The 11,362-nt window shown below is 40.8% G+C and overlaps 1 protein-coding gene and 1 pseudogene across 1 annotated transcript in view; both read right to left on the bottom strand.

The window, feature by feature from the left end:
* Nucleotides 1–790: 790 nt before the first annotated feature.
* LOC106587058 (bMERB domain-containing protein 1) overlaps nt 791–11,362 on the bottom strand; it is a 47,626-nt gene continuing 37,054 nt past the window's right edge. Inside the window, exons 3-6 of the mRNA XM_014174957.3 lie at nt 9,762–9,835; nt 1,935–2,049; nt 1,462–1,532; nt 791–919 (exon numbers count right to left, since the gene is read on the bottom strand). Of these exons, the coding sequence (XP_014030432.1) occupies nt 804–919; nt 1,462–1,532; nt 1,935–2,049; nt 9,762–9,835 (376 nt within the window). The 3' untranslated portion in view covers nt 791–803. The remainder of the gene's footprint in view (nt 920–1,461; nt 1,533–1,934; nt 2,050–9,761; nt 9,836–11,362) is intronic.
* Nucleotides 3,945–6,107, bottom strand: LOC123730398 (E3 ubiquitin-protein ligase TRIM47-like; annotated as a pseudogene).

Raw genomic sequence — 11,362 nt, 5'->3', positions numbered from 1 at the left:
AACTACAGCAATTTGAAATGTAAAAGAGTTAGGGAGGCTAAACAGGGCTTAAAGAGATGTATGTATGATGTTCCAATTAGAAAATACTGTATAGTACATCTTCACTGTTGGGTTTAGTCTCATGCATCATAAATAATCATCTACACCGGGGCAGCAATATTTAACATCTGTCACTGGTAGACAAGCAGCGCTTTGTACGTCATTTGATAGCAATATCTGACTCATGCAAATTACGTTTACATCCAATCTTCATGAAGGGACAGGTTCTAGGGACAGTGGTACCAAAGCCAGAGAGATAGTCCAGAATGAACAGCTCTGAGAACATTGGTGACACCATTGAGAGGCGGGGACAGTAGGAGGGACTCTGACAATGATGAATGAGAATAGTCTGATACAGACAACGGAAGATCATTGCACAGCCTCATGGGGGATGAGCCTGATGCGGAAAGGGGACACTGGGTATAGAACCCAACTAGAAGTGCAGATAGGACTGGAGCCCTAATGATGGAGAGAAGACAGAGAGAGATAGAGAGACAGAGAGACAGGGTTGGACAGGGAGAGAGACAGGGAGAGAGACAGAAACAAAGGAGTGAAAGAGAAACACAGCCCAGACGGGATGCAGCATAGACTGGGAGATAAAACACCATCAATCTCACCCTGGCGACATCCCCAACCTATCCTTGAACATTCTCCACTGGCTCGTTGTCTGTCCGTACTTCAAGTGTTTCTCGGGTTGGAAAGCTGAAACTGTGATGCAACAGGGTTCTATTTTGGCTCCATGGTAGAGCCCCTGAGGGCCCGTCCTACATGATGGAGCAGGTGAAGCCACAGCACTCCTTCAGCAGGGACAGGCCTGTCTTGGTGAAGGGGGACGAGGTCTGCTGGGCCCTGGACGTTAGCCGTCTGGCTGGAATCTGACCTGGGGAAGAGGTGGAGTCAGTCAGAGGATATGGGGATGTACCAGGTGGAGGTACTGGTGATGCTGTAGTAGATCAGACATAATGACACACATCCAGACCCACCCAGACACAAGGGTATGCAGACACATGCATGTACACACACGCCTTCAGATGATCTGATATGAGCAGAATACACGCTGATGAAAATAAATGTTGCTCAGTGGGGAGCCAGTTCAAAGATGTATGCATTTTTGTGGGTGAAATCCATAGTTTCAAAAAGAAATGCTTCAGTAGGGAAGAAAGAATTTAACAAGAAAGAGGCGCCAAACTGTCATCAAATCAAGGTCACTGACTATTACTGTCTCAAAGTGAATACTTGAAAACGTTGAGACATACAATTGAGCATTTGAATGGAAAATAATAACTCACTATGACGCACTATGACTACACACACACACACACACACACACACACACACACACACACACACACACACACACACACACACACACACACACACACACACACACACACACACACACACACACACACACACACACACCTTTCTTCTTGGAGTTTCTGGGGAACTTGGACTGGAGGAAATCAGCCATTTCTTTGTCCTCCTCCCTTTCCCTGTAGAGGAGAGAAAGATGGATGAGTGGAAGTTGAAACGCTACATTTCTGTCTGTTCCTGCTAGCGATGACTAAGACTCCATATCCTCATGCCCTTTCTCCCTGGGTGTCTTCACATGCCTCAAAAACAATCAATTATTACCTCGTATTGAATTTGTATTTGTTTTTCGGACAGGATGTCATTGAAGACCAAACCAATAAGGGGAGGGGGACAAGACAGATGGAACAGAGTTCTGTAACATAGGTGGTTCAGAACCACGCTCCCGTGATGACCTGGTCTGAGACCTGACGACATACTGTACGTTGGGACCCCAAGGTAAATGCCCAGGCTTTAGCTCAGAGGGCTAACAGTGTTCTGGTGAGCATGACACCTGGTTTCGAACCCCATTCGGTCACACTTGCCTTAGCCTCTCAAACTCCACATCGTCAACAAGGAAATCTCTGGTCTCCACCAGCTTGTGGATCTGCTGGAGAAGATCCTCCTCTTTCTGTCTGTCCTCGTTGGACTTGTCATTGTCTGTAACAGAAAAATGTTATGAGTTTGATCACTTTGGTCATGATAATGTATGATTACACAGTGTCTCATTCCCCAAGTTGATATTAACACATTGTAATCATTATTGACACATGACATACATTTTGTGCTTGGTGAAGGATTTAATGATCTCACTTAGGACTGGATTCAGTCTGTTGTGCTGAAGAGTTGCGCTACAGGGTGATAGAAATTTAAAGGTAATGTTCCCGTGTTAGACGAGACTGCATTCACGGTAAACGCTGCATATGTCGGCTCAATAGGAAATTACCTTCACCTATAAATTGCTCTAGAGCGCTGAACTTCAGCGATATGGATTGAATCCAGCCTTAATCATTATTTTACAGCACTTACAACCCATGAAAAATCATAAATCAGAAAATCCACAACAATTTACAACATAAGTTTTATTAAGCACAAATTATGTTAGGTTCCACATGCAGTGGATACATTTTGACAAAAGAAACAGATCACCAGATGCAATTTTCTGCTTACATTCTTATCAAAGTTAATGTGTTAATGCCATTATCTTCACAGAACCCACTAAATCAACCCCAAACCCAGGATAGAGGTGCTGAGTGAATGTAGTCTGGACTCTATGGAGGAGGGTCATTGAGACGCCGTAGAAGGACAGAATTACTGTCTTGTGGTCCAGGTACACTCCTACTCTGGAAGAGCAGGGGACAGAGATGTCTGTCTGTTTATCATTGTGGTAGAAGGTGCAGCTATAGTCAGAGCAGATTAAACACCAGGATTGATCATTGGGTGATTGAAAGATGAACTGAGGTCGGTTGTGGTAATGCACCTTATTATGAAAGTTAGTTGCCAATCGCCATATAAAGTCCAACGAAGAAAAATAAGCCTGGAAGGAGGAGATGACTAGAAACGATTCGGTTGACCGTTTAAGGTGTGAATTAATTGTCGGAGTAGGGGACCTTGTGCATTTCAGGTAAAATAACAACTCAATGTTTATATCCCAGGACAAATTTGCTAGCAACAGCAAGCTAGCTAGCTAAATTGGACAAATTAGCTAGCAACTGCAAGCTAGCTAGTTAAATTGCCATAAATGTGTAATGCTTTTCGACCTGTCCCCAAATTAATATAATTGGTTCAGTTTGTTTTGATATTTCAACCTGCATGTATTGATCGTGTTTGGTGTGGGGGGACAAAATCAATTTGCGCACGCGTGCATCCGGTTTGGGCATGGTGTAAGGCATGTGATACATCAGAAATTGTGTAATGGAATTATTGTCTAAAATATTGTCATATAATTAATTATAAATTGAGTTTATATGGTTTTATACCAATTTTCTGTATAAATAGGCTCCAAAATACATGTAAACAGATCATAAATGTCTCAATTTCTGTTTTCTTGGAAAGCTGTGAGAGCTTTTATATGATACAACATCAGTACTTGTTGCATTTACAACTTGTATAAGTCCTATCCTGAACTGATTTCAGCCAATGCATGGCTGTGGATTGACTGCATTGTTTGAATGGAATGTTGGCAAATTGGCAGTTAATTTATGGAATCATTCCTCTAAAACTGGCTAGCTAGCTAACAAACAGGCTACAGTGCAGAGAAACTCTTAAATGTCTTTATTTTACACAATGGCTGTGTTCCAAAATGCACACTTACGTTCTGCATTCTCCCGTTCTTTCTAGGGTGATCTTCCAAGAACACCTGAGAGAGCATACTGTCTAGTATGGGAGAACGCAGAGCACTTAAAATCCCTAAAAAATTTACTTTAAATCTACTTCGACGTGACCTCAAATCTAAACTGGAAACTGCAGCATCACGCAGCAGGCGTCAACAAAGCTAGCTTTTATGTTAGCTAGCTACATCTGTTTACATTGTAGCCAATGTAGCAGCGCGAGTAACTAGTGCGAGAAATTCAGTGAACAACTATCCCAGAATGGAAATATTGAACACGAATAACAAGAAAACAAGTAACAGAATCTATCTTCTCAGTACATGTTAGTGAATTAAGCTGATATTTTATCACAGCACTGGAAAACCATGGTTGACCAACTCCCTGACCAAAATGGCTGACATTTATCCATCATAAAAAAGTGAATTTCTATTCTAGTACTCTAATTCCTAATTCTATGATAGTATCTCTCCGTCAAGTTAATATTAACACATGACTCTGTTTGCTGAAGCCTCATTGTAATAATTATTTACAAATTATACAGCTGTTACGTTTTGTTCTTGGTGAAGGGACTACTGACCTCAATTAATAATTATTTTACAGTACAACAACCCAGGAAAAATCTGAAATCAGAAAATCCTCAACAATTTACACAAATCACAGGATACCAAGACAACATCAGTTTCATTAAGCACAAATTAATTTACCCAGAGTGATAAATGTCACACATGCAGTGGATACAATTAGACAAGATAAATAACTTGATAAATCATTTGTTAGATAATACTTCCAGATCACAAGATGCAATTGCTTGAAGCAGGTCTATGTTATTATCAAAGTTTATAACTGTGTGAATGCCAGTATCTCCACATCTCTTCCATTGAAAATCCAATTACCAGGCCTAAACCCAAACCCAGGATAAAGGGGCTGAGTGAATGTGGTCTGGACTCTATGGAGGAGGGTCATTGTGTCAGAGACGCCATAGAAGGACAGAGTTCCTTCCTTGTGGTCCAGGTATACTCGTACTCTGGAAGAGCAGTGGACAGGGGTATCAGTCTGTTTATCACTGTGGTAGACGGTGCAGCTATAGTCAGAGCAGATTAAACACCAGGATTGATCATTCTTCCCAAACAAACTGCCTCTGTCTTTTCAGCTGATCCCTTTATATGAGACGGCTATACAAACTGACCCATCCCCGTCCCAGTGTACCTCCCAGTAGCAGGCTCCAGACAGACCCTCCCTACACAGCACCTGGGGGTAGAAGGTAAATCTGTGTGGATGGTCAGGATATTCCAACAACTGACACTGGTCCCATTTCACATCTCTGTTCCCCACCGACAGATACAGTTTATGTGCTGTGTTGGGATCCAATGTGAGCTGATCATTTCCAGATATCTTGGCCATTTCCTCCTCCAATACATCCTCCAGTTGTTCTTTTAGTCGGGAGGCTGATTTCTTCACATCTTCAAAGGAGACATGTTGGTCGACAGCGCTAGGTAAGGCTTCAGATTCAGGAGTGACACAGAGAGACTGGACAGTCTGGAGGAAATGGATGTGATCCTCAGTGTCCTCCAGCTCATTGTCTCTCCTCCTCAGCTCAACCACCTCCTGCTCCAGTCGCAGCAATCGCTCTTCAACATGAATCCCTTCAGCCCTCTCCCCGGCTATGATCAGCTTCTTCACCTCAGAGTGCCTTTTCTCAATGGAACAGATCATGTTAGTAAAGATACTTTCACTGTTCTTCACCACACCTTGTGTAGAGCGCTTGAGTGACTTCATAGCCTTTCTTACTTTATTCTTCTCCTTCTTTATCCCGTGGATTCTCTGCTGGGATTTCTCCCCCAACTCTCTCTGTTTCGCAATCCTTTCTGCTGCAACTGAGACTGTTTCATGGCCTTTATGTTCATCTAACACTGATAACAGATAAACTGCTGATCGGACCGGCAGTAAACCTCTAGTAGTTTATCATGATGAGAGCAGATTTTCTCCTGTAGCTGTGTGGTGGCTTGGACCAAGTGGCGCTTCTTAAAGGTAGGAGATTCATAGTGAGGCTTGAGGTGAGTCTCACAGTAAGAGGCCAGACATAACAGACAGGACTTGACAGCTTTGAGTTTTCTCCCAGAACAAAAATCACACTCCACATCTCCAAGATCAGCATATCAGTAAGCTGGAGGAGCAGGTTGGAGTCCTGTCTCCAGATTCTCCACTAAGTCAGCCAACAGAGTGTTTTTCTTCAGAACAGGCCTTTGGATAAACCCTTGTGGTCATCCTGATCCCAGCTGCCCTCAATACAGCCCGTACAGTAGCTGTGTCCACAGGAAGTAGTCACTGGGTCCTTTAGTAGATCCAGACAGATTGAACAACTGATCGAGTCCCTGGCTGTTGCCATTTTGCTGCCCTGACTAACAGACTGAGCAGCAGAGTATGAAAGATAGGTATCATTTCTCGAGAAATGTTTGTGTTTATGACACAATGCCACATCCGGGTTCTGTGAGTACTCTTAACCTGTAGAGGGTGTGGTGGTGGACAGAGGTCAGGAAGAGATCGCCTCTGATTGGACAGACAATCTTCATTGCCATTCAGTGCCATTTTTACAGTATGTCTACCATTTAACTCTCTACACTCCACTGCACCTTAGTCTGCAGTTTAAGACCTCTCAGTAGTTGACCTCTCCATCCAAAACACTATTGGCATTCTGGGGATTTTTCATGATGATGTAAGCATCAAAATCAGACTAATCTATTCTATTAGATCTCCACTGAGTCAAAAAGCTCTGGATATCCTGCGTCATCATATGGTGATAGGAGCAGTGTTCATTTTGGATTTAGTTTAGTTAAAATACCTTTTAGTCTTGGTCACATTTTAGTAATTTCATCCTTTGTTAGTTTTAGTTATTATCAGTCAACTAAAACTCTGGACAATTTTTGTCTAGTTTTAATCACAGCCATTTTAGTCACATAATAGTGTGTGCATTTGTTTCTATTAAATAATGAATATTTATGCTACCTCTAACTTCCATCATGTGCACATTCAAATAGCCTTGTCCAACTAAGCCTACTATCCCCTTCTACACCTTAGCTGGCAACATTGATATTGTGGCAGATTATAACCAATGCCAGCCATAATTAACCATATAGGCTATAAAGCCACGACTACAGGTTAAACAATTTAAAGATCTGATTTTCTCCCCGTCATAACCATCAAGGAGGGTAAATAACAGTGGTTTCTTGAAAAGGGGATAATTTATGCTTTCCCAAAATGACAGAAGTATTACTTTAATCCTAATATTTAAATAGCATTAGTTTTCCCCTAATATTCAACAATTTGCATTAGTTTTTCCTATAGGAAAAAAGCAACCGCAACACTCATTTGCAGACCGCTGCACGAGAGCAGCCACACAGACGGATGAATAACAGCTCTCATGGTAAAATAGAGCTTCTGATGTGATCAAAGCAAAAATAGCCTACATGAAAGTAAGAAAGAGAGTAAAGAGTAAACATTATTGTTTCTGGTTGAGGTCAATTACAAGTCAAGTGTCCTGGCACCTGACCTCGCATCAGTTCAACAGATTGACGAGTGACTGAAGTCACTGCCTGGGAGTTATGTGGGAGAGCCCGGAACCTGAAATACATTTTGAGACGATTGGAAAGCAGATGAAAATGATATTTTTATTTGTTTTGTCCAATCCTAAGAATATGCACGCATGCAGAATATTTCATGTAATCCTCTCATTGGCATCTTTCAGTTGCGAGGTCTGATGGTGCTGATCTGCACGGCTCTCCCACACAGTTCCCAGGGGGTCACTTCAGTCATTCCTCAATATTTTGAACTGATGCGAAGCCAGATGCCTCAAATAGAAACAATAATGTTTACTCCCTCTCTTATATGCTGATCAAACCACACGTGTGCATGCGTCCGCGATCTCTGAACCAATTAGATTAATTTGGGGACAGGTTGAAAAGCATTAAACATTTATGGCAACTTAGCTAGCTTGCTGTTGATATTTAATTTGTCCTGGTATATAAACATTGGGTTGTTATTTTACCTGAAATGCACAAGGTCCTCTACTCTGACAATTAATCCACAGATAAAAGGGTAAACCGAATTTGTTTCTCGTCATCTCTCCTCCTTCAGGCTTCTTTTTCTTCTTGGGACTTTATATGGCGGTAGGCAACCAACTTTACAGTATTACTACAACCGACCGGAGTGTGGACCTTCATCTTTCAATCACCCACCTGGGTATGTGCTCCTAAAAACCAATGAGGAGATGGGAGAGGCCAGACTCTAATTTAAATTTTAGCGCCTGTGTCACGTCCTGACCAGTAAGAGAGGTTGTTTGTTATTGTAGTTTGGTCAGGGCGTGGCAGGGGGTGTTTGTTTAGAGTGTTTCGGGGTTTGTTGGGCTATGTTCTTGTTAGTCTATTTCTATGTTAGTTCTAGTATGTCTATTTCTATGTGGTGTTTATTGGGTTGACCTTCAATTGGAAGCAGCTGCTCCTCGTTGCTTCTAATTGAAGGTCCTATTTAAGAGGGGTGTTTTTTCTATGGGATTTGTGGGTAGTTATTTCCTGTTTTGTGTTCGTGCACCTGACGGGACTGTTTAGTATCATTTGTTGTTTTTGTATACGTGTTTCTTTTGTTTTCCTTCTTTAATAAAATAAGAAGATGAGTTTACACGTTCCCGCTGCGTTTTGGTCCAATCCCTACAACACCCGTGACAGCCTGGCCACGCAGATGACCCTAGCGCGAGTGGTGTGGTCAGCATGTTACTCTGCCTCGCGCCGCGGTTCACATATCTTGTCTCTAACAAAATATATTTTCTTTGACTAAAATGAAAAGTAATTTGTAATAGTTATCGTCGTCTTGTTATCATCATAGTTTTTGTCAGGAAAAATAGTTTGTTGATGAGTATTTTTCTTCATATTTATTGTTGACGAAATGAACACTGGATAGGAGTTTGTTCTACCACCAATTTAACCCGTTGACAGTGGATATATTTCGTTAGAGTATTCCATGTTAATAGGGAAACATTGTTTAAAGGGTGGTTTGAGTTTGATCACTTCTATGATGACAATGTATACAATATCTCTTCACAGGATTCTGCTGTGCTGAAAAATAATTTTTATAATTAAGTACAAATTATACAACTATTACATTTTGTGGATGGTGAAGGGACTACTGACCTCACTTGTTAATTATTTGGTAACACGTCACTGTATTTTTAAATTTATTTTATTTAACCTTTATTTAACTAGGCAAGTCAGTTAAGAACAAATTCTTATTTACAATGATGGCCTACCCCGGCCAAACCCGGACGAACCTGGGTCAATTGTGCGAAATATATCCACTGTCAACAGGGGTTAAATCAGTGGTAGAACAAACTCAATATATGACAACAGGATGAACAGTCATTTTTAAAACCAATTATATCCGGTTTTATAACATCTCATGCTGTGAATCATGATTCATTAAAACTACTTATGACAGCTTATAACAAATGTTATAATGTGTTTTATAAACTAGATAGTTTGGCTCCTGGATGATGATTGGCTGAAAGCTGTGGTTTATCAGACATTATAAACTGGGTGGTTTGAGTCCTGAATGCTGATTGGTTGAAAGCCATGGTATATCAGATCGTGTACCATGGGTATGACAAAACATGTATTTTTACTGCTCTAATTATGTTGGTAACCAGTTTATAATAGCAATAAAGCACCTCTGGGGTTTGTGATATGTGGCCAATATACCACACGTTGCGTCGTGCAAAAGAACAGCCCTTATCCGTGGTATATTGGCCATATACCACACCCCCTCTGGCCTTAATATAGCTGTTATAAGGCTTTATGAATGCATGCATCTGGAATTTAACCCTCTACAATCCATTGTACCTTAGTCTGCAGTTCAAGACCTCTCAGTAGTTAATCTCTCGATCCAAAACACTATTCTCATACTCATTGCCCTAACTAAAGTGAAGAAAACAATATAATGATAATAATAATAATAAATAAATAATAGTTGGGCACACAATGTAAACATAGACTATACCTGGTACGGACACCAGTTTCTGGAGCTCCTTCTTGAGGCGAGTGATTTCCTTACACAGCTGAATGTCATCCATCCTAAAGACATAAACATTTAATTATTTAAAAACCCTGCATTATTCAGAATGATTCAGCAAATGGTCCAATCTAAGTTAACATGTTTTTTTTTTGTCCTTTAGCAGATGCTCCTATCCAGAGCGACTTACAGTAGTGAGTGTATACATTTTTGATACCGGTAACCCAGTATCACAGCAACACAGAGCCTACAGACATCCATTACTGTCAGCTAACTGAGAGCCTCACCTCCTCTACCTTTCTACTTGTCAGACAGGATCAGGGGCGAAAATCTGATATCAACTTTGGAGGGGACAATTACATGAAATTTTCTCAAGAGCAATTCCTGAGGGGGACACCAAAAGTAGTGCTGTAACACATAGCCTACATTGTAATATGGTAAATGTATATTGAGGAACCAAAGAAATAAGGTGTTTGCCGTACTCCTAACTACCGGTACCCAAAACTACACAACTAATCACAACAGCAATACCATTGCCTTTAACAAATCTTAGTTCAGTCACCAGTTTAAGTTGAGAGTGGGGGTATCCATGGCATTTTCCAATTATGTTCCTATTTTACAAGTCCAAAAAATTGAGAACCTTTCATACTGTTGCCAAACAAAGACTCAACAAACTTACCTGAGACTCCCTGTCTCTGCCAGTCTGTCCCTGCATATCTGTCCCCAACTCTGCTGTCTGTGTGCCATCTGTTGCCTGCTCTGCCTAATGACATCATTGTGAAACATTTCCATTAGAATTTAATTTCTTTCTTATGAACATTTTATTAACTAGTCTTTGAGATATTAGGCTACTAGGGTTCTTACTATGCGTTTTGGTGTATTGAAAAATACTCTGATGTCCGTCTTATTTTTCTGCCATTTTTCTACCTGGCTGGCTGGCTGGCTACACACACAGTGTGTAGGTTATTTACAGTAGGAGATGGGCTTCTATCATCTTCAATCATTCTATTTGGGCTTCGATCTAAAAGGTAGCTAGCAAATGTGAAACGGATTAAAATGACAAGAGTTGACAGCTGTATGAGTTCACCATTTACACAACATATGCTGCAACCTTTTGTAATTTTAATAGTTTGTTTCATATTGGCTGGCTTCCAACAATAGCTGAATTTGCAAAGCTAGCGAGCACCAATTCAGTTTCAGTGGTGTTTGCTATAATCTTTGCTACCCGGGTTAAATAAAGGTGAAATAAAATAAATAAATAAAAGTTCCCTTGCGACAATTTAGCTTTTGCAACGAGACCTTTAAATATATTTAAGACAATGGTAGAAGAGAGTGTAGTTCTGTTCAGTTTGTATTTCAGTTTATCGCTAACCTTATCACAGGGACTTTGAAGCACTAACTTACATCTGCATGCTGATCTTGGAATAAATTGACGATAGCAAAGATTCCATATTTGACGACGCCACATAAATGGAATAGGTACTAGCTAGCTTAATAGTTAATATTTGCGCGCTAGCTCTGCATATTCAGCTAGTGTGTGTGCGCGATTGACTGGATTAACCTCACGTCAGTTACGTGCATTGAGTGCC

Source organism: Salmo salar, chromosome 02, assembly GCF_965601325.2.
Source record: "Salmo salar chromosome 02, fSalSal1, whole genome shotgun sequence".
NCBI lineage: Eukaryota > Metazoa > Chordata > Actinopteri > Salmoniformes > Salmonidae > Salmo > Salmo salar.
This window is presented reverse-complemented; position numbering and strand designations above follow the sequence as displayed.